The sequence below is a fragment of the Muntiacus reevesi genome, chromosome 3 (genome assembly GCF_963930625.1).
Source record: "Muntiacus reevesi chromosome 3, mMunRee1.1, whole genome shotgun sequence".
NCBI lineage: Eukaryota > Metazoa > Chordata > Mammalia > Artiodactyla > Cervidae > Muntiacus > Muntiacus reevesi.
Genome location: NC_089251.1, coordinates 133,224,825 through 133,248,766, shown reverse-complemented (window position 1 = coordinate 133,248,766; position 23,942 = coordinate 133,224,825). Strand labels below are relative to the sequence as shown.

Sequence of the window (23,942 nt, the reverse complement as noted above, 5' to 3'; positions counted from 1 at the left end):
TTAGGAGATGGCTGCTTTGTGAAACATGAGACACCTGACTTGACTTTAATCCTCTCTAAGAAACTGACTCCAAAGTTTAAAAACAAAAGTAAGAACAACCTTGGTCAAATCAGAGGGGTTAAAAGCTCATCCTGGTCAATTCTGAAAACTTTTCTGAATCTCCTTGACATTTCATCCAAGGTCCAAAAGAAATCATGAACTGAGTTGGGCACTGTGCCAGTTTTATAACTCGGTAATTATTAAATGTAACTAGCCAACATTAATTAGAAAATAATTTTCTTTTAAACTAAATGTTTTGATACATATGCACCATTCAAATATTAGCCCAGAAGAGAGATGAGATTAATGCTCCGGATTTCATCATTCAGTTGATTAAATTCCAGTCTACGGCTTCTCCTATGTTACAAAAGTAAAGGATGATCTAGCTTGAGATGGCTGCCTGTTTGTGTTGCACACAACATGGTGATATTTATGAGTTATCTGTGACAAATGATAAGTGATTTAAAATTTTATAGTTAAAGACTAAAATATATTCTGGCTTATACATATTATATTTTTCTAGATAAACAGTACAGGCTCAACTCCTTACTCTCAATTCAAAAGACTGAGGAAAAGGCATATTAAGTATTTATACAAATATTGATATTTCCAATTGGAAAAATTACTCAAAAAATGAATTTTAGAATAAAGCACTAAAGTGGTAGCAAAATAAATCTTAACCAGAATCCAAAAGTTAGAGAAATAAACAATTGTCATTTACTTACAAGTTGGCTTTGGTCTTGGAGGAAATTTGGTCCGGGTAATAGCCAAAATTATGAAAATCATAACTGGCCATAAAATCAAGACAAGTGTCCAAAGCTGCAAAGTAACAACAGAAAAAATGTTAATTATATTGCTAAACCAAAACACCTGACAACAAGTACATTATTCTACAAAATTCCAATACAAGCTTGATATTTGCCTATAAATGTTATTAGTAAGAAAGGAATGAGATTTTTAAAAATGTAAGAGACCTTGAAATAAATGCAAAAAGGAATTTTCCAGGTTTAAAATCTTAAAATGATCTTCTGAAGCCTGCTTTCCAATGACCTTTCTTAACTACCTTTCTTAACTACCTTTCTTAACTACCATCATTTTAAGAATGATGGTCTTAAAAATCAAGTATGATCAGGAAATTCCTAACTTGAAAATCTTTTAGATCTTCCCAGTTGTTTGTTGAATAAGGCTTAACGTGCTAAACAGGGCATACAAAACCCTAATTTCAACCAAGACATATCTTACCACTTCCAGTATTAGTATGATATGCTCAGGTATAAAGATTAGTTTGTGACATTGGATAATGACTCAAAAAACATTATTGAACAAGTGAATGAATGAATGATTGCTGAGCCACTAGGGAAGCCCTCAATGAATGTATATTACATTAAAATTTCTGTTAGAGAATTTCACTGTAAGACACTTCAGGAGCAGCTTTCTTCCCCATGTAAACATGATTCAGTTCATAAGACACCATCAGCTTAATATTTACACACCTATAAAGTTGGTGCCAGAGAAGTGAAAAACATTTATTCACAAGATAGCTCAGTTGGTAAAGAATCCGCCTGGAATGCAGGAGACCTGAGTTGGATCCCTAGGTTGGGAAGATGCCCTGGAGAAGGGAAAGGCTACCCACTCCAGTATTCTTGGGCTTCCCTTGTGGTTCAGCTGGTAAAGAATCCGTCTGCAATGTGGGAGACCTGAGTTCGATCCCTAGGTTTGGAAGATCCCCTGGAGAATGGAAAGTCTACCCACTCCAGTATTCTGGCCCAGAGAATTCCATGGACTGTATAGTCCATGGGATCACAAAGAGTCCGACACGACTGAGTGACTTGCACTTTTCTTTTCACAAGAACATTAACTGTGATATGTAAGCAGTTAGAGTGCTCAAACCAAACCACACAGAACATTTGCCTGTAAGTCAAACTTGAACTATGTTTCTGATTATGCAGTCAGATACATTTTCATTCCTCCCCCATTTTTCAGAGATGATGTGCTTCTGCCAAATCTCAATCTACTGCCTGGGGCTCTTTAGTTCTCCGAAACAATCTAGACCCGTTCAACTACCAATCCTTAAGTAATGCTCAACCTAAATTTTCCATGAAAATCTCCATATATCTCCATTAGCACTGACCTCCTTGCTGGCAGATATGTCACCAAATTCTTAGGCTTTGGGTTTAAGGGCAGTTTTAAAAATGGAGCAAGTTGACTATCAATCCTAAGGTACTAAGTTTAACCACAACATAAAAGCTTGCAGACAGGTTTGCAGCTATATCAGTGATTCTCAAGCATTAATATGCATGCAAAATCTCCTAAGGATCTTGTAAACACATAGGTTCAGATTCAGTAGATCTAAGGCTGGCCAGAGGTACTGTATTTCTTTCTAACAAGCTCAGGTAAGTGTTGCTGTTGCTGCGGTCCATGGACCACTCTTGGTATAGAGTGATTCTAAATGCATATTATACCCCACTGAACTAGCAGAACTATTTAGTGTTGGAATATTTTTGTTGGAAAGTTCCTTTGAGCTCACCTACTGAACATAATTCTTGGCATTTGTAAACTTGGATAGAAAAAAAAGATTACATTTTTAATTTCTCCAGCTTATGACTGAAATAATATTTCCACTAATGGAAATCAATGTAGTATTTCTATTAATGATGAATGTAGGCTAGAAACCTACACCTGTGACCTTGTCACTTATAGAAACCACAGATATTTTCAAATCATATTAGTGCTGTTACAGATACTTCAAAGTACTGTTTATACTCATCATAGAATTACAATTAGAATTGTCATGGATTCACCTTTATTTATTTAATGCTATATAAACATATATTATCATATCATGAACTTGCATTTTGATACTTAAAAACTGAATTTCTATATAATTGGTTTTATTTGTAATGCTATTTTTTTCTTGATTTAAAAACATTACTCTTAGAAGGACCATAGGTTTTGCCTTGTTGACCAAGACATCCATAGCACAGAAGTGGTTAAGAAGCCTTGATCTGATCCAGCTCCCTTTTTTATTCTTTGGCCACAGAAGGTTAGCGTAATTAATCCAAAGTTAGATAACCAGTTGGGAAGCAGAGCAGGGGACAAGGATCTGGACACCTGATACTTAAACTAGCATTAAAAAAAAATCATACCGCTCCAAGGAACAAATCAGAAAGTACTACAGGAAGTGTATAGGAATAATATGTGCTATGAAAATATAAGCTGTTACTATTCTAGCCTAGTCTCTGATAAGTTCAAAAATTAGTCTATTCTTTGATGATCCTAGATACAAGGTACCATTTTTATTCTATGTGACTCATTTGAAAAGTAGACTATAAGGAATTAAGGTTAAAAATATTTGATGTTTGTGGATTTACTGGTTTTATATTTAAAGTCATAGTTATTCTTTTAAAAATATATTCATCTGAGTAGGTTTAATGCCCCAAAGCTACTTTTAGGAACATCTATTCATTTTCCATAGCAACCTCATGAGAATTCAGTGAGCAACTGAAATCAAATACACCAACACAAATGTACATTCACATTCAAATAAGGGACATTTGTCATGGGTTATCTTTAAGTTATCTTTTGGTTGATGTAATTTGATGGTTTCATGAGTACATTTCAGTAAACTCTGAGATTAATTTTAGACATGATTTAAATCCAAACAAAAAATGCAATCTGTACTGGAGTAGTTCAAAGTAATTTACACCCTGTTACAGGTAAAATCCACAGCAAGCCCATAAACAATGTATTATCACAAGATTTCCCTCAGGATTTTAGGTCAGAGAGGTCTGGAGAACATTTCTGCATACAGCACTATAGAAGGATAATAAATCCAAAGCCCTCCACATTGTGATCTTGGAAATGTTAAGGTTGACAAGTTAATCACAAAAGCAAGAAATAAGCAAATTTAAAATTTTCATAGCAGCAGGACTGCTTGTAACACCATTCTAAATATTATCATAAACAACCTAGAAGCAAATGCAATGTCATGGATCTAAATACTAAACCAATGAGCCATAACTTTGTTTGTTTGGAATAAATGCTGAAATATTGATTTTATATAAATGCACATCAGGGCTACTTGAAAACTTTGGGAAAAGTAGTTTTTAAGAGTTTCATACTTTTGCTAACATTTTAATCGTGTTTCATGTGCCTCTATACCTCACTTGCATCCCACCTCCCCTGCATGCTTGATATCTATTGGCACATGCACTAAATTACAGTTTTTTACTGGACCATGGCATTTGCCTCTTTTTATCTCTCCACAGTTTATTTTCTATTGATATGTTCCCTTCTATTTTTTTCCTCTTCACTCTTTTTTTTCTGAAAAATTCAGTGCACAAAATTCCTTAGGTGGAGCAAGCAAGGTCAGTCCACACTAGGACTCAGGGTGCCACGATGACAGAGTGAGGGAAGTGGGTCCCTACCCAGGTGAAGAGGACACCCACAATACAGAAGCCAGGCACTGGGGTGTCAGCACCCAAGGTGGGTAAGGAGGGCATCTGTGCAGGGCAAGGAGCAGGTGATTGGTTTCACATAGAAGGTTCAGTGAAAGTAAGTATATCCCCCATTAGAGGAGCTGGGCTTCTTATTATCCAACAGGGAAATCATAAACATGGAAAAGTGGGAAACTAGAATGAACTCTGTAGTGTTGGGCTAGAAGTAAAGATATAAAGGCTATGAACTACTAGTTCATGAACTAGAGCTATAAATGTGTGTACAACTTATTTCTTTCTTTCCAGTCCCACAAGTAGTTTCTGCCTCATTGTATAATTCCTCTGTCCCAGTCCCGGGAATACCTATTTTTTCAAGAAAGACTAGCTTCTTTTAGAGGATGAGAGATAAGTGTGCTTGTTGCTATCGGGCTATCACTGTTTTCCAGGCTGAAGAGAGCTATAAAATATATGTAGAATGTATATAGATACAGAGATAGTTAGATACATACATGCATACATAAATCTAAAGAAATAGATAGGCAGATCAATAGATAGAAGGGAGCGAGACATACTGCTCAGAGAATCTCAGAGAATGTTATCAATAAAACACAGATACCTATTAGTAGCCAAATTTGAACATCAAATCTGACCCACTGGCCAAAATTAAACATCAAAAGATTTGATAATAATTATCTATATCTAACTATATAAACCAGGAATCCATGAGTTTATGTAAATATGAATAAATGTATATGGAAACAGATACATTGAAAGTTTAATGAGAAACAGAAATACGTACATGGTCTCAAAGTATTTCCCCATAGAAAGTAAAGTCACTGAGTCATGTCCAACTCTGTGCGACCCCGTGGACTGTAACCTACCAGGCTCCTCTGTCCATGGGGTTCTCCAGGCAAGAATACTGGAGTGGGTTGCCATTTCCTTCTCCAGGGGATCTTCCTGACCTAGGGATCAAACCTGGGTCTCCCACGTTGAAGGCTGACACTTTACCCTCTGAGTCACCATAAAGTGAGCCCATAAAGTGAGACAAACCGACACCATGCACCACCTGATGTGTTGTAATATGAAGAACGAGCATCATTCTGCGGTATTCCTTCCAGAAATAAATAACCCAAGTCTCTACAAAACAGGGCTTCCCTGCTGGCTCGGAGGGTAAAGAATTGGCCTGCAATGCGGAGACCTGGATTCGATCCCTGGGTTAGGAAGAACTCCTGGAGGAGGGCATGGCAACCTACTCCAGTATTCTTGCCTGAAGAATCCCCATGAACAGAGGAGCCTGGTGGGCTACAGTCCATAGGGTCACAAAGAGTCGGACAGGACTGAGCGACTAAGCACAGGTACTAAGCAACAGAAGCTCTACAAAACAACGGGTCTTAGATGTTCAAAAGGTGTCAGGCTCATGAAAGTCAAGGAAAGACTACTGAACAGTCACAGACTGAAGGAAACTAAAGACATGAAAACTAGATACAGAAAAGGATTCTGAATCATGTCTTTTTTCTATAAAGGACATGACTGGGAGAACCGGTGATGCTTGAATTGGATCTAAGAATTTAATGGTGTCACTGGCTTATGTGCCACCAACCTTCATTCAGGAAACCAAGATCATGGCATCCGGTCCCATCACTTCATGGCAAATAGATGGGGAAACAACAGAAACAGGGACAGACTTTATTTTCTTGGGCTCCAAAATCACTGCAGATGGCAACTGCAGCCATGAAATTAAAAGAAGCTTGCTCGTTGGCAGAAAAGCTATGAAAAACCTAGACAGTGTATTAAATTGCAAAGACATAACTTTGGCAACAAAGGTCTGTACAGTCAAAGGTATGGTTTTTCTAGTAGTCATGTATGGATGTGAGAGCTGGACCAAAAAGAAGGATGTGAAAGTGAAAGTCGCTCAGTAGTGGCCGACTCGTTGCAACCCCATGGACCATACAATCCATGGATTCTCTAGGCCAGAATACTGGAGTGAGTAGCTGTTCCCTTCTCCAGGGGATCTTCCCAACTCAGGGATCCAACCCAGGTCTCCTGCATTGCAGGCAATTGTCTTTACCAACCGAGACACCAGGGAAACCCAAAGAAGGCTGAGCACCAAAGAACTGACACTTTTGAACTGTGGTGTTGGAGAAGGCTCTTGAGAGTCCCTTGGACTGCAAGGAGACCCAACCAGTCAATCCTAAAGGAAATCAGTCCTGAATGTTCATTGGAAGGATTGATGCTAAAGTTGAAACTCCAATACTTTGACAACCTGATGCGAAGTACTGACTCATTGGAAAAGACCGTGATGCTGGGAAAGACTGAAGGCAGGAGAAGGGGGTAACAGAGGATGAGATGGTTGGATGGCATCACTAACTCAGTGGACATGAGTTTGAGCAAGTTCTGAGAGATAGTAATGGACAGAGAAGCCTGGTGTGCAGCAGTCCATGGGGCTGCAAAGAGTCGGACACAACTGAGCAACTGAAGGACAATGACTGGCTTATGTTGGAAGATGTCCTTCTTTGTGAAGTAGGCACACAAAATTATCTGAGATAATGGGGCATCAATCTCAATGAGCTCTCGAAAAAATATATATTTGTACTGTTCTTTAAATTTGAGCAACTTTAAATTTGAAATTATTTTAAAATTTAAAAAATTGAAATCAATTTAAAAGTAATTCCTTATGAAAATCCAGAACCACTTTTTAAAAAACAGCAAAAGAGAAGGGACGAAAGATCAAGAAAAGAGATTTAAAAAAAAAAAAAAACATGCTTTATATCCAAGGACGGCTATCGTTTGCATGCATATGGTAAGGTTTGGAGAATTAATGATGATAACAGGACATATTTCAGTGGCCTTGAAATCAGTGAGGTCATCCACTCAAAATTCTAGGTTTAAATCTTAATAAATTCCTTGAATAAACCAAATGTAAATTCACTCTAAATTTTCCATTTAGTGCTGATCTGTAGTAATTTTTAACTCAATTGAATTACCTAGAAACATTTACCTCTGTATTTGCTGAGAACTATTGCTTCAAATCTTTAAAAAACTTTCAAATCTAATTTTCTAAAAGAACCTTGGCAAAGCACATAATTTCAACTTTATGTCATTCACATTCCATTACTTTATTAGAACCTTTTATTTTAATTATTGTTAGTCCTCCTAATTCTGTATGTGGCCACCATTTTTATTATTTTCATTAAAAGTAAATAATAAGATACAGTATACTGAAATTACTGTATTACTATATATTTAAAAATTTGAGAAAATTCCTGTTATTTGAACGCCTGTGAATCAGATATTCACTCTCTAGTCTTAATCATGTTGTTGTTTGTTGTTCACAGGTTAAGTCCTGTCCAACTCTTTGTGACCCAAGGACTGCAGCATGCCAGGATTCCCCGTCCTTCACTATCTCCCGGAGTTTGCTCAAACTCATGTCCACTGAGTCAGTGATGCCATCCAACCATCTCATCCTCTGCTGCCCTCTTCTTCTTTTGCCTTCAGTCTTGCCCAGCAACAGGGTCTTTTCCAATGAGTCAGTTCCTCGCATCAGATGGTCAAAGTACTGGAGTTTCAGCTTCAGCATCAGTCTTTCCAATGAATATTCAAGATTGATTTCCTTTAGGATTGACTGGTTTGACCTCCCTGCAGTCCAAGGGACTCTCAAGGGTCTTCTCCAGCACCATGATTCAAAAGCATCAGTTCTTCAGTGCTCAGCCTTCTTTATGGTCCAACTCTCACATCCATACATGACTACTGGAAAAACCATAGCTTTGACTAGAAAGATCTTTGTCAGAAAAGTAATGTCTCTGCTTTTTAATACACTGTTTAGACGTGTCATAACCTTCCTTCCAAGGAGCAAGCATCTTTTAATTTCATGGCTACAGTCACCATCTGCAGTGATTTTGGAGTCTTAACCATAAATGTCATCATTTCCAATTATCTGTGCTTGGCTTGGGCTTCCCTGGTGGCTCAGGCAGTAAAGAATCCACCTGCAATGCAGGAGACCCAGGTTTGATCCCTGGGTCTGGAAAATCCCCTGGAGAAGGGCATGGCAACCCACTTCAGTATTCTTTCCCAGAAAATCCCATGGACAGAGGAGCCTGGTGGGTTACAGTCCATGAGGTCCCAAAGAGTCAGACACAACTGACAAGCTAACACTACACTACTACTATTCTTTGCCCACTTCACAGAGTCACATTACCTATCTTCACCTTATTGAAATTCGACTTTGCACCCATTGCACTAGAGTGGTTTGAAGTTAACCATGTCTGAAATAAATGATACTGAATATCAGGACAATTTTCAGACTTCAATGGGGATTCTTTTACTTAACTCTGAAAATAAGAGTAAAATGTTTAGGATAAAGAGTCTCGTTTTCCCTCCAGGAAACCATAGTCTTAGAGAGTCTTAAGAAAATTTATGGTTTTATATACACCACAGTAGTCATTTATATAAGGCTTATACATTCATTAATGCAATTAAAAATTATTGAGCTCCTACTGGTACTAGACAATGAGGATAAAACAACTAAAATTTTCAGTCTTTTAAGGATGGTAAACTGAAAAAAAATTATAACCAAATGTAATGGATAACACCAAGACATAGGAAGTCAAGAGTTTCAAAGGAAGATAAAGGAAGAGAAGTGAATCTAAAAGCTAAAAGATGAAAAAGAGTCGGGCAGAAGAAGGGATATGTGTGTTGGATGGAATGTAAGAAAGAAGTGTTTCCTCAAGCAAAGGAAACAAATGGGTGAAGACACAGATGGGAAGTGAAAGTGAAAGTCTCTCAGTCGTGTCCGACTCTTTGCAAATCCATGGACCATACAGTCCATGGAATTCTCCAGGCCAGAATACTGGAGTGGGTAGCCTTTCCCTTCTCCAGGAGATCATCCTAACCCAGATATCAAAGCATGGTCTCCCGCATTGCATGCAGATTCTTTACCAGCTGAGCCACAAGGGAAGCCCACAGATGGGAAAGAGGGTAGAATATTCCAGGAGAAGAATTAAGTCCAGAACGACTGGTACCTCCAAAATTTGAGGATATGTCTCTGCAACCTGCTTATGCAGCCTGTACTTGAAAGTTTCCAGTGACTAAAAGTTCAATATTTTATGAAACTTCCTCATTACTGGACAACTCACACTGTTCTTTCTTTCTTTTTTTTTTTTTTTTGCTCACATCAAGGTGATGTCTTCCTTCCCATGACTAACACTCCTTTGTCTTAGTTTACCTCCCCGCTTTACAGAAGTATTCTACAAGTATTCAATTAGAGACGAAGTCCTCTTTTCTCCTGGATACTAATGCCAGTTCCTTCAGTAATTCCCTATTAAATATGATTTCAAAGTATTTTCCCCAGGATGAATTCTTGTTGTCAGTGATCTTCTTAAAATTAGTATCAATGGAACAATTTCTCAGAGCTATCTGAGGTGTTGTCCCCCCCCACCCCAGTCCTCATTTTGCTCCAAAGAAAACTTAACTCACAACTCAGAAAAAAAAATTAGTATCAAAATAAATAAAGTCTTAACAATAAGTGATAAAGCTAATATTTAGCTGTGCAAGATGCTACATTAAACACTTCACATGCTTCCCAGATGGCTCAGTGGGTAAAGAATCTGCCTCCAATGCAGGAGAGGCAGGAGAGGTGGGTTCGATCCCTGGGTCGGGAAGATCCCATGGATCTGGAATGGCAACCCACTCCAGTATTCTTACCTGGGAACTCCCATGGACAGAGAAGCCTGGTGGGCTACAGTCCATAGGGTCGCTAACAGTGGGACATGACTGAAGCGACTGAGCACATCACATGCACATACTTTATCTGATTTAATATAATCACCTTACTCCCTCTTGCAGATGGGAAATTCGAATCTTAAAGGGGCTAAATAAGCCTTCATTCCATAAGCCACTAAGTGCTACAGCTGATATTTGAACCCAGGGAGCCTGATGTCACCACCTGTACAGTTAACCATTAAGTTTTGTGGCCAAACCACTACAGAACAGATTACTAGTTCTCTGACTGCAATACTATACTTTTATTAGTTCAGCCTGTGAGAGTACTAAAAGTCATTTAAAGGTCAAGCTGTAACCTAGAATCATAACTTTTTTATTACAAACCTGAAAGTAAAAATCACCCAAACTTTCATACACATCCTTTTTTTCCCTTCTTCTATTCCTTTCTTTTGCATTTTCTCTTAAGTCAAGGATGACTGTCACTTAGTGTTAACAAGGGGATTCCAAGGCTCATTTTCAGAAGACTGATACTTCAGATCTGGAATAAACTTTAGTCTCACCCCCAAAACAAGGAAACAAAAAGTGACATAGAGTTCTCAGATAATTGGGCTTTCTGTTAATGAACACTGCCATCTACATAAAAACCCATCTAAAACTGGGATCAAGACAATGTTCTGAAATCCATGTTTATAGATTATAATACAATTTGAAGATCGGTAAACTTTCTATGGTGTTTATGAAAACAGCACATTTTTATTGGGCTCTAAGCTAATTTATTTCTATATTTCTAAAACATCTTTATCTCATTTACTTTTTGTTTGACAAAACTAATAAGTGGGAATACCAGACCACCTGACTTGTCTCTTGAGAAAACTGTATGCAGGTCAGGCAGCAACAGTTAGAACTGGACATGGAACAACAGACTTGTTCCAAATAGGAAAAGGAGTACATTAAGGCTGTATGTTGTACCCTGCTTATTTAACTTATATGCAGAGTACATCATGAGAAATGCTGGGCTGGAGGAAGCACAAGCTGCAATCAAGATTGCCAGGAGAAATATTAATAACCTCAGATATGCAGATGACACCACCCTTATGGCAGAAAGTGAAGAAGAACTAAAGAACTTGATGAAAGTCAAAGAGGAGAATGAAAAAGTTGGCTTAAAGCTCAACATTCAGAAAACTAAGATCATGGCATCCAGTCCCATCACTTCACGGCAAACAGATGGGGAAACAGTGGCTGACTTTATTTTGGGGGGCTCCAAAATCACTGCAGATGGTGACTGCAGCCATGAAATTAAAAGATGCTTACTGCTTGGAAGGAAAGTTATGACCAACCTAGACAGCATATTAAAAAGCAGAGACATTACTTTGTCAACAAAGGTCTGTCTAGTCAAGGCTATGGTTTTTCCAGTGGTCATGTATGGATGTGAGAGTTGGACTATAAAGAAAGCTGAGCACCAAAGAATTGATGCTTTTGAACTGTGGTGTTGGAGAAGACTCTTGAGAGTCCCTTGGACTGCAAGGAGATCCAACCAGTTCATCCTAAAGGAGATCAGTCCTAGGTGTTCAATGGAAGGACTGATGTTGAAACTGAAACTCCAGTACTTTGGCCACCTGATGCAAAGAGCTGACTCATTGGAAAAGACCCTGATGCTGGGAGGGATTGAGGGCAGGAGGAGGAGGGGACAACAGAGGATGAGATGGTTGGATGGCATCACCGACTCAGTGGACATGGTTTGGGTGGACTCTGGGAGTTGGTGATGGACAAGGAGGCCTGGCGTGATGCGGTTCATGGGGTCACAAAGAGTCGGACATGACTGAGCTACTGAACTGAACTGAAACTAATAAAATGTGCATGTCTGTTATGTGCCAGGCACCATAAAGAACAAGCAGATTCAAATGTTTGGAACAATTAAAAGGGCTTAAGGAGGTAAATGTATATGGATCCAAAAGACATAAAAGGGCTTGGAACATTTGACCATGTAGCTGAGTGAATTGTGCAAGATCAAATTAATTTAATATGATTTAAAATTCAATTTGGAATTTGAGTTTAATTCTAAAGTGTTTAATCAGATCATTATTTTAATGCATGGACCAACCTGTTCAAAATTTTTAAGTCTTCCTTTTTCTTTAGCCACTGTGAGAGAAAGTTAAATGAGCAAGGAGGAAGTGTCAAATTTGATCCAATGTTAAAAGTTTATCAAGTTGTGGGAACATCTGTGATAGAAAAACTAGGCCTGTCATCAACTGAGCTAAAATGTGAGCCGCCAGCTAAATAGTTACAAAAGCAGAAAATAAATAGGTGTGGTTACGTTTCTTTCTTCGGCTCATAGGTCTGGAGTTAGATTCCACTTCTGTAGAGACTTGTAGTCACTTCTTGATATACCTATTTAGAACCCATCTTCTTAGCGAAGGGTAAATTCTTGCCTTGCACTTCCTAGTCTTCAAGCTGCCAGTCTCTTTGCTGTCCCAGGACTCTGCTTCCTGTCATTAACTGGCATCTCATTAGGTGAGCCTCCCTGTTGCTAACTATCTCCGGTGGAATGTATGCTCATTTTTCCATTATTTTTTAGAGTTAAATTACAAGCCCAGCAGGGTAGCAACTCCATCTAACTGATTTTCTCTATTACCTAACATTTCTGTTGGTGTCTAATGTATTCTTTTCACACTCTTCCAAGTATTCATTTTTTGCAATATAATTGAGAATTGACATTACCACTAATGTTAAAAAAACAGCAATATCTAAAGTCCCCTTAGTGAATATGATCTCTTTGTTGATGGGCTGAACTCTGAGCAGGGATTAGAGAATATTGGGGATGGAAACTAAACTTAGGAGCAATATAGAAACAGCAGGAGGTAATAGAAAGAAGAGATCCATTTTTGGTAAAATCTAACTTTGCATTTTAAAATTCACTATATGATGCTGGACAGGTTCCCTTGAGCTTTCGGGGACCCTGTAAAATCAAGGCGGTTAGACAATTCCAAATAGTTCAGTATTCTGACATTTGATTTTACAAAAGAGAAACATTAGCTCTAAGAATAATTTTGATGGAAGTCACCTCAAAAATTAAAGATTCTGTCTTCCCTTTTTTGCATCTAGCTCACCTCTGAGACTGTACAGTGTTTTTAAATTGTTCTTTCAGTTTCTAGTCTAATATATACTTTTATAATAAGCTTCCTAACTAATCCCCATTCAACTTTAATCATTTTTACCATATTTCTACTTGTTTTTTCCTTGTATTTGTTTCTCCATTTGTAGATTCCTAACTTCTTCCTCTAGACTATCCTTTCCATTGTCTTGCTTTGTGATAGACTCTCTTGAAAACAAAGTGAAAGAGAATGTCATGGAGGTGATGCTAGCATTTTTCTTTAACATTCACTAAGGACTATACATGGCCTTCCTTGGTAGCTCAGCAGTAAAGAATCCACCTGCAATGCAGAAGGCATAGGAGACGTGGGTTTGATCCCTGGATTGGGAAGATCCCCTGGAGGAGGGCATGGCAACCCACCTCAGGATTCTTGCCTGTAAATTCCAATGGACAGAGGAACCTGGAGGGCTACAGTCCATGGGTCGCAAAGAGTCAGACGTGACTGAGCATGCACACACACAAGGACTATACATCTCTAGTGCACACAACTTAATTTCTATTTTCCTAAGAGTATATTTTTAAAGTGCCATATTCAGAATAACTGCTAAGTAGAGATAAAAATACTTGCACTTTAAATAACTGTTTGATGGATGACAATAGTCCAGTTTCTATACACAGACTATATCCCTTCTCAAAGTTATATCTGCCTTTTAACATTCAGTCTTTTAATTTGTCTATATTTTCTCTTTTAATATTTGTAAAACTCTTATCTCCTTCAATATTTTTCAATTCTAATTTTCCAACCTCTTGAGTTTCTCTTTCTTCCCTCATAAGTGACACTGACCCATGTATGTCCTTCCACCTATTTTGTCATCAAGCTTCTTTTCTGGTACCAAGATAGAGGATTGGCTCCAGGTAAAACTATGAGAAAGTGAAGTGAAGTCACTCAGTCATGTCTGACTCTTTGAGACCCCATGGACTATAGCCTACCAGGGTCCTCTGTCCATGGGATTTTCCAGGCAAGAATACTGAAGTGGGTTGCCATTTCCTTCTCCAGGGGATCTTCCCAATCCAGGGATTGAACCCGGGTCTCCCGCATTGCGGGCAGATGCTTTACCATCTGAGCCATCAGAGAAGCCCTAAAAACTATGAGAAAGTACACCTTTATTTGTCCTCTAGCCAGCCCTCCACTTAGAATTGTCCTTCCTTCTCCTTTTGGCACCACCATTTTCTAAAGGTCTCATGTGTCCCTCTAGTTGCTCATAGTAGATTCAAGTGGGCCTTCGGTATAGTCCCAAATTTTAGACTTTTAATGATCTCACTTTCTGCAAACCAAGACTTATCTGTCCTAGGTCACATTGTTTTAAGGTGCTCAAGGAAATTGGTCCTGAATATTCATTGGAAGGACTGATGCTGATGCTGAAGCTCCAATACTTTGGCCACCTGATGCAAAGAACTGACTCATTGGAAAAGACCCTGATGCTGGGAAAGATTGAAGGCGGGAGGAGAAGGGGATGACAGAGGATGAGATGGTTGGACGGCACCACCGACTCAATGGACATGAGTTGGAGTAAACTCCGGGAGCTGGTGATGGACAGGGAAGCCTGGCGTGCTGCATTCCATGGAGTCACAAAGAGTCAGACAAGACTGAGTGACTGCAGTGAATTGAACTGAAGATCTGAATCATTTGATGTCACAAAATGAACTAGTAGTTCATGTATTCTCTTTCCTTAGTCAAAATATATTACTGGGGACTTTCAAGGATCCTGGCTACATAGGAATAATGTAAGTCATCATAGTGAAAACATTTTAGCATGCCTGATGTCCTTCTTCTTTAAATGTGCCATGTCCAGCAGAAATTGACTAAAACGGAGAAAAGCTCTAGAGTAGAATATTGATATGCCAGCTACTTAAAAGAATAGGAAGGAAGTTATTAAAGCTTCTAAAGATAAAATTTCTCAATGAAAAAGTTTATTTACCTGAGGGATTTTATTTTTAATTTTTAGGTAAAATGGAGTTGTAAGGAAAATGTACCACTTCAGCATTCAGCTTATCAGCAATAGTTACAAGTCTTCAGTTTCTCTATTCTTTTACTTTTAACTACTGAGTTTTCATCACTTAGGAATTTATCTGTATATCAATTTCTTCCTCTCTCCCACACTCCCTTCACCTGAATTTCCTTTCATCATTTCTTTAAGTAAAATATGACACAGACATTCTCCCAAATCCATCTATAATTTATTTGCCAAATGTTTCACCATTTATACAGCACATTTGGTTCTTGCCACCCTAGGAGGTAGATATGGTAGACCATTTCCATATTTAGAAATGGGAAAACCAGTGCTCAGAGAAATTGTGATATGACATTTAAGTCATGTGGCTGGTGAGGAACAGAACCAAGAAGGTAATTCTTGTCTTCTGACCATAAGCACCAGACTCTTTCCTTGCTAAATTTCACACAGAACCTTCCATGGGAAAATTATAGAAAGTTTCACTTTTGTGTTGTTTCCAATTTAAAAACTGAAATAAAAATACTAATGATTTAAAATTTTATGTTCAATACCCACACCCATACAATCACAGAAAGCCTTGTGATTTTAAATCCTACTCACCAAATTCACAAAGGCAAATCAACTTCTCCCTATTAATATATACATCAGAATACTTAAGTAAAGTGTCAGGCACTGCAAGCAAACCTAGAGTGAGATAAGATATATAGACACAACTTTGGCATATTATTTGTAAATATTTATATTATTCATTTTAGGCTGGGATAAATTATACTGAGTGCCTTTTGGATTTCTCCAGTTTTCTAACATTCTTCTCAATATGTGATACCTCACAAAAGTCAGGTCCTTTCTGTCTCCTGGTACCCTATCTGGTGAGGATTTCACAGCTGGCTATATAATTTAAAAAGTAAACATGAATGTAAGAGCTCAAAAAATAAGCAGACTGAAGCAGTAAAGTGATTCAATAATACTCTTAAAGTTTGGCATATATATTGACCCTTGTTTGGCATTTCTAGTAAATAATTTTTAAATACTCAAAATTTCTTAGATGATGTTCTATACCAAGAGCCCTCAAACTACTTTCTTCCTACATATTTCTTATCAACCCACATTTCTATCACTTTTGGTTTTCAAGTACATTTCAGTCCCATTTATTGAAAACTTTCATCTGAAACTTTTCTTCATCTCATTTTTAACAATTTGTTAAGAAAATTCCTGAAAGCATGTGGCCCCAAATCTAGAATTCAGCACAAGTTCCAATTCAACCAGTAACAAGATGTATCCGTTTCTTTGCCCAGGGCATGTCCTGGTTTATTCTTTTAATTTAGTGAAATCAAAAGGCAGCTCTGGGAGCATGTTTAGACTCGCCCCATGAGCTGTAAAACAGATGCAGAGATGGTTTCTAAATATCTTATTCCTGCTTTAGAAAGTGATTTAAAACTCTTCTCTTTTTACCTCTCATTAACTCTACATTTTAAAACGGTCTGGAACACTGCCCCCATGACCCCACTCCTTTGTTTTACTCACCGGCTGCCTTTTGACACCCAGCCAGTTTTTCCAGACCAGAACCCGAAGCTGATGAAACTGGGAAGCCATCCTTCAAGATGCCACAAACAAGAGAATTCCTCTTTTGTCCTCCAGCCCTCAAAGGAAGAATTGGTTCCCCGTCCAACTTGCTGCGTGTCAATGGGTCAGAAGCCTATTCATGGCATAGCTTTCCTGGGAGCTGGGGTTAAGAAACCCACAGATCTTCTCTTCCTGCTGGATTTTTCTCTTGGGTTAATCCTGCCCAAGGAGCACTTCTCAACCAGCTCTTCCCCTCAAACAATGAGCCAGGCCAGGATCTTGTGGTGATATTCACTAATTTTAAAATAACATCCAGTAGCTGCCTGTTGCATGAAGTCCAGACTCAAGAGAGAATGAATATCATTCAGATAATGCCCTACTGGAAAAAAAAGCTGAGCCCACACCGCCTACTCTCCATAAAATTAACTGCCTATCCACACCTTCAAGAAGGTGTCACCTGCTCTGGACACGTCATAGGAATGAGGTGGGCCCCTTGCCAGGCCAGTAGGACTTGTCCTACATTCTCTCACCTTCTTCACCACATAGTGCCCGTGCTGGCAGAGGCAGGGCACAGAGAGCGCGTTACAGACTCTGGGGCTAGTGACTGTCATAAAAGAGTGTCACTGAGATGTTTTACGTCCATGAGGCCAGAGCTCGGCTCAAACACTTTGAGGCTCAGCCCATCATGAGATATCCTAGAGATGGTTTCAATGCTTAAAGTGAAGTTAATGCTTTGATCTGGGGGGAAGTGACTATGCTGGCTTCTGTCACAATTTGATAGGTTACCAAAAAATGCAGAAAATAAAAGGCAACCTATAGGTGACAATAATGACATAGTAGATTGATTCCCTCATCTGGGGGCCAGGGATTCATGTGTCTATTACAGGAGAGCCATGTTGTTTCAGACTTCATGGTCAAAGGAGACATAGGCTGACTCAGGATATTTCTGAGGGTATGATAAAATGAGTGAGTTCTAACTGCACTTGAAATCTCTAAATCAGCAGAAGGAATTTACTGGTGATTAAGGGAAAAGTAAAAGGTCTCGGGCCTGAATTATTCAAGGTACTTTATAATTAAGTATAAAGTACTTAATGATATTATAAATATAATTTTATTATAAATCACAAATTTTAATTGTGATTTAAGGTATATATACAATCCAGAAGCTTGCCATAAAAACTTTTAGGAATAACTTTGCTTTAACATCTTAATGACAACACATTCCCTCTGATATTCAATGCCTATACTATCTGCCTGTAGCCAGTATAGTCCAATTTCACAATCCAATAGTCTATCATTAAGTGCCTGGCCAGCTGCCAAACTGGCATATATTACAATATGCGAATATAACCTCTGCCTTCCCGTCCAGACTTGCTTATGCTAACTCCTCTACCTGGGATGCACACCTCCCTCTCAAAGCACCTCCCTCTCAAAGCACCTCCCTCTCAAAACTATCCCCAAATTGACATCTTCCATGAAGCCTTTGTAGGTATACCCCAGAAGATATCCTCTCTCCTGCCCTTGAATCCAGTGTAGTTTTTTGTTCATATTTCTTTCAAGGAACTTGCATTTTTGCTCCATTGTGATTTTTATACAATCATTTTCCCCACACTAGATTGTAAATGCTTTGAGAGACTAGACTATTTATATCACAATATTTTACACATGACCAATGCTCAGTAATGGCTGCTGAATTTAATGGAAGACAATATCTGAGCCAAGACTAGTGAAACTCCACTTTGGTCCTCATGCCTTTCCATGGCTGCTCCAGACTCTGTGAAATAAGTTAAAACAATGTTTGAATTTTCCCTTCAAACCCAGAGCAAGTGCTGATTCAGCTTCCTGGTCCCCATGCCAACGCTGCTATATTGATGGCAGCCGGCCTGGGGCTGACTGGAGCCATTTTGGCACATGCCCATTCCAATTCTGGCTCCTTCACTACTGTGAATCCCTTTTAAGCCCAATCTCCATGAAGCAGGCAGTCTTGAATATCTAGAATTTGGCCCTTTAATTCTTTTCTGGACAAGATTAAAGACAAGGTGCTCTTCAGACAGCTGAGGGCCATGGCAAAAATACCCTCCTTCACCACTCCTGGGATGCTGTGTCCAAAATTTATCAGGCTCTCTCCAGCTTTGCTGATGACTTGAGCTCCCACTTCCCTGCATTCTTTCTCTGCCATCTGTCACAGTTTATGACTCACTGATGGTTTGGTTCACAAATAAACATTACTCAGCTGAGCAACAGGGTGGGATCTGGGGATATGACTCCATATATCGAGAGAGATGTTATAGACACAGAATCAGTTTATTCATTCAGGTTATTTCAGGTTAAAAAGCATTGACTCACTGTGCCACTGATGCAGGTGAGAGGTCAGCTCAGAAAGTCCCAGATGGTTTTTCCCAGCAGCTGCTCATAACCTCTCCAGTGAAGTCATGGAGATGTTTTGTTTTTGTTTTTGTTTAACTTCAGTTCAAGATTCTCTCTCGGGATGTCCCCTTGTTCATATACCTTCATCTACTACCTCTAATGTATTTTGTTATAATCCCTGACTCCCAGGAGATCTATTTCTTCAAAGTGATCTCAAAATGATACACTAGGTATTTAATATATATAAGATATTCCTTTATATGGACTTCCCAGGTGTCACGAGTGGTAAAGAACTCGCCTGCCAATGCAGGAGACATAAAGAGATGTGGGTTTGATCTCTGGGTTGGGAAGATATCCTGGAAGAGGGCATGGCACCCCATTCCAGTATTCTTGCCTGGAGAATCCCCTGGAGAGAGGAGCCTGGCGGGCTAGAGTCCATGGGGTCACAAAGGGTGGGACACGACTGAGGTGACTTAGCACTCAGCACTCATCCCTTTATACTTGATGACACACAATGTCCATAGCTCCAAACATCACCTACATTTCCTTGAAGACCAGGGTAATCTTTCACAAAACATAATTCAAAATAGTTTAAGTAGGATGACATAGACAATCAGATCTCCAAAATTTTCCCCACTCTGAATATCTATTTCTTGGCATTTATATCTTCTTTAAGCTTTTCAAATCTCCTTTATTTTTTTAATTTTTATTTTATATTGGAGTATAGTTAATTTACAGTGTTGTGTTAGTTTCAGATGTACAGCAAAGTGATTCAATTATATGTGTGTGTGTGTGTATATATATATATATATTCTTTTGCAGATTTTGTTCCCATATAGGTTATTACAGAATATCAAGTAGAGTTCCCTGTGCTATATAGTAGGTCCTTGTTGATCATCTATTTTATATATAGTAGTGTGTATATGTTAATCCCAATCTTCCGATTTCATTTTAAATTTGAGTTTAAAATCATCTTTTAAAACTCCATTGAGTAAAAGGCCTTGCTTAACATTACTTTTGGAAGCTATAGCTTACATCAACAGGGATCGTAACCTCTGATCAAAATAGAACTTGAATTTGCAGCCAGTTAAACCCACTGCACTCTTTTCCCATAGCAGCTCATTGTGCGATGGCTGAAGACAGCAGCCTCCGTGATCGTGTACACAGCCTGTTCCCAGTACTGGTTGCCAAGGGACCTTGGAGACAACTCTTTCCAGTGGACATTCTTCACTAGCATGCTGTCCCCGGTCTGGGCTTCAGACAGGTATGCGTGGTGCCTTTGGAAAGCCCTAGGACACATGGTTCACATGGGCCCCAGGGTTCACATGGGCTGAGTCATAATGTCCATCCACACCAAGTTGTAGAACAAGGAGCATGTGATTGAGGCCCTCTGCAGGGCCATGTTCAACTTCCCTAGTCACTAGAAGATCCACATCTCCAAGAAGTGGTGATTTACTAAGTTTAACGTGAATGAATTTGAAAATATGGTGGCAGAAAAGTGGCTCATCCCAGATGACTGTGAGGTCAAATACATCTATAATTGTGGCCCTCTGGACAGTTGGTGGACCCTGCACTCATGAGAGTTTGGGGGCTGTCCCCATTTTAATCATGCCCACCAATAAATGCTACCTTCCTGTCCAAAAAAGAAAAAATAGAACTTGAAGTAACTTTTAGACCAACCAAAAGGAAATGTTGGAGAAAATGTACAAGATGATGAATGATAGTGAATTCTGTTTTATTTTTTTGCATAGAGGAAGATGTAGGTTTGTGCCTAACTCCTGACTGTAGACTGGGATGTTACTGACAGATACTTTAAGATTTCCCCTGAGGGAAAAAAGAAAAATTTGGCAACCAGAAATATGCTGAACCCAGGACACACAGCTGATGAAAAATACATTTTTTAAGCAAAAACTAAACTGAGCAGCAAATACAAAAAGTTAGAACAATACAATACATGAAAGAACACGTTTCCAAGGCAAACCATTCAATATCATAGAAATCCAAGTCTATGCCCCGACCAGTAATGCTGAAGAAGCTGAAGTTGAACGATTCTATGAAGACATATAAGATCTTCTAGAACTAACACTCAAAAAAGATGTCCTTTTCATTATAGGGCACTGGAATGCAAAAGTAGGAAGTCAAGAAATACCTGGAGTAACAGGCAAATTTGGCCTTGGAGTACAGAATGAAGTAGGGCAAAGGCTAACAGAGTTTTGTCAAGAGAACATACTGATCATAGGAAACACCCTTTTCCAAAACACAAGAGAAGACTCTACACATGGACATCACCAGATGGCCAATACCAAAATCAGATTGATTATATTCTTTGCAGCCAAAGATGCAGAAGCTCTATATAGTCAGCAAAAACAAAGACTGGAAGCTGACTGTGGCACAGACCATGAACTCATTATTACCAAATTCAGACTTAACTTGAAGAAAGTAAAGAAAACCACAAGACCATTTAGGTATGACCTAAATGAACTCCCTTACGATTATACAGTGGAAGAGAGAAATAGATTCGAGGGATTAGATCTGATAGAGTACCTGAAGAACTATGGAAGGAGATTCATAACATTGTACAGGAGGCAGGGCTCAAGACCATCCCCAAGGAAAAGAAATGCAAAAATGCAAAATGGTTGTCTAAGGAGCTATGAATAGAGGTATGTATAGTAGAGATGTAAGTAGCTATGAACAAAAGAGAAGCAAAAGGCAAAGGAGAAAAGGAAAGATATACCCATTTGAATGCAGAGCTCCAAAGAAAAGCAAGAAGAGATAAGAAAGCCTTCCTCAGTGATCAGTACAAAGAAATAGAGGAAAACAATAGAATGGGAAAGACTAGAGATCTCTTTAAGAAAATTAGAGATACCAAGAGAACATTTCATCATTTCATGCAAAGATGGGCACAATAAAGGACAGAAATGGTATAGACTTAACAGAAGCAGAAGATATTAAGAAGAGAAAGAATACAGAGAACTATACAAAAAAGATCTTCACAACCCAGATAATCACGATGGTGTGATCACTCACCTAGAACCAGACATCCTGGAATGTGAAATCAAGTGGGCCTTAGGAAGCATCACTATGAACAATGCTAGTGGAGGTGATGGAATTCCAGTTGAGCTATTTCAAATCCTGAAAGATGATGCTGTGAAAGTGCTGTACTCAATATCAGCAAATTTGGAAAACTCAACAGTGGCCACAGGACTGGAAAAGATCAGTTTCATTCGAACCCCAAAGAAAGGCAATGCCAAAGAATGCTCAAACTACCACACAATTGCACTCATCTCACACGCTAGCAAAGTAATGCTCAAAATTCTCCAAGTCAGGCTTCAATAATACTTTAATAATTAATTTTTTTATTTTTAGAATGTTATAACAATGAGACATATGATAGAATTGAAAATATTATACAAATACTGCTAAGGAAGTGTTAGAGATGTTGGGGAATCAGACAATCAATTTATGCATTTATAATTTATATTTTCTTGATTTTTTTCCCACATGTTATAAATATCACAATCAATGTACTCTCTACCATTTTCAAACTTATATACTAAAATTGGATCAATAATACTTTAACAGTGAAATTCCAGATGTTCAAGCTGGTTTTGGAAAAGGCAGAGGAGCAAAGATCAAATTGTCAACATGCATTGGATCATCAAAAAAACAAGAGCGTTCCAGAAAAACATCTACTTCTGCTTTATTGATATGCCAAAGCCTTTGACTATGTGGACCACAGCAAACTCTGGAAAACTCTTAAAGAGATGGGGATACTAGATGACCTTACCTGCCTCTTGAGAAGTCTGTATGCAGGTCAAGAAGCAACAGTTAGAACTGGACATGGAACAAAAGACTGGCTCCAAATTGGGAAAGGAATAGAATACGTCAAGGCTGTATACTGTCACCCTGCTTACTTAACTTATATGCAGAGTACATCATGAGAAATGCTAGGCTGGATGAAGCACAAGCTGGAATCAAGATTGCCGGGAGAAATAACCTCAGATATGCAGATGACACCATCCTTATGGAAGAAAGTGAAGAAGAACTAAAGAACTTCTTGATGAAAGGGAAAGAGGAGAATGAAAAGTTTGGCTTTAAATTCAACATTCAGAAAACTAAGATCATGACATCTGGTCCCATCACTTCATGGTAAATAGATGGGGAAACAATGGAAACAGTGACAGACTTTATTTTTGGGGGCTCCAAAATCACGCAGATGGTGACTGCGGTCATGAAATTAAAAGACACTTGCTCCTTAGAAGAAAGGTTAAGACCAAATTAGACAGCATATTAAAAAGCCGAGACATTACTTTGCCATCAAAGGCCCATCTAGTCAAAGCTATTGTTTTTCCAGTAGTCATGTATGGATGTGAGAGTTGTACTATAAAGAAAGCCGAGCACTGAAGGATTGATGCTTTTGAACTGTGGTGTTGGAGAAGACTCTTGAGAGTCCCTTGGACTGCAAGGAGATCCAACCAGTCAATCCTAAAGGAGATCAGTCCTGGGTGTTCATTGGAAGGGCTGATGCAGAAGCTGAAACTTCAATAATTTGGCCACCTGATGCAAAGAGCTGACTCATTTGAAAAGACCCTGATGCTGGGAAAGATTGAAGGCCAGAGGAGAAGGGGATGACAGAGGATGAGATGACTGGATGGCATCACCGACTCAATGGACATGAGTTGAAAGTAAACTCCAGGAGTTGGTGATGGACAGAAA

At 38.8% G+C, this 23,942-nt stretch overlaps 1 protein-coding gene and 1 non-coding gene across 2 annotated transcripts in view; one reads left to right on the top strand and one right to left on the bottom strand.

The window, feature by feature from the left end:
• The window catches only part of ABCA12 (ATP binding cassette subfamily A member 12), a 191,089-nt gene extending 174,200 nt beyond the window's left edge, over positions 1-16,889 (bottom strand). The window contains exons 1-2 of the mRNA XM_065927669.1: positions 16,821-16,889; positions 765-858 (exon numbers count right to left, since the gene is read on the bottom strand). Of these exons, the coding sequence (XP_065783741.1) occupies positions 765-858; positions 16,821-16,889 (163 nt within the window). The remainder of the gene's footprint in view (positions 1-764; positions 859-16,820) is intronic.
• A 3,414-nt stretch (positions 16,890-20,303) lies between these two features.
• Positions 20,304-20,435, top strand: LOC136165784 (small nucleolar RNA SNORA70). The gene has a single exon (XR_010662761.1). It is a non-coding gene; the product is annotated as a small nucleolar RNA SNORA70 (small nucleolar RNA).
• The last annotated feature ends 3,507 nt before the right edge of the window (positions 20,436-23,942 follow it).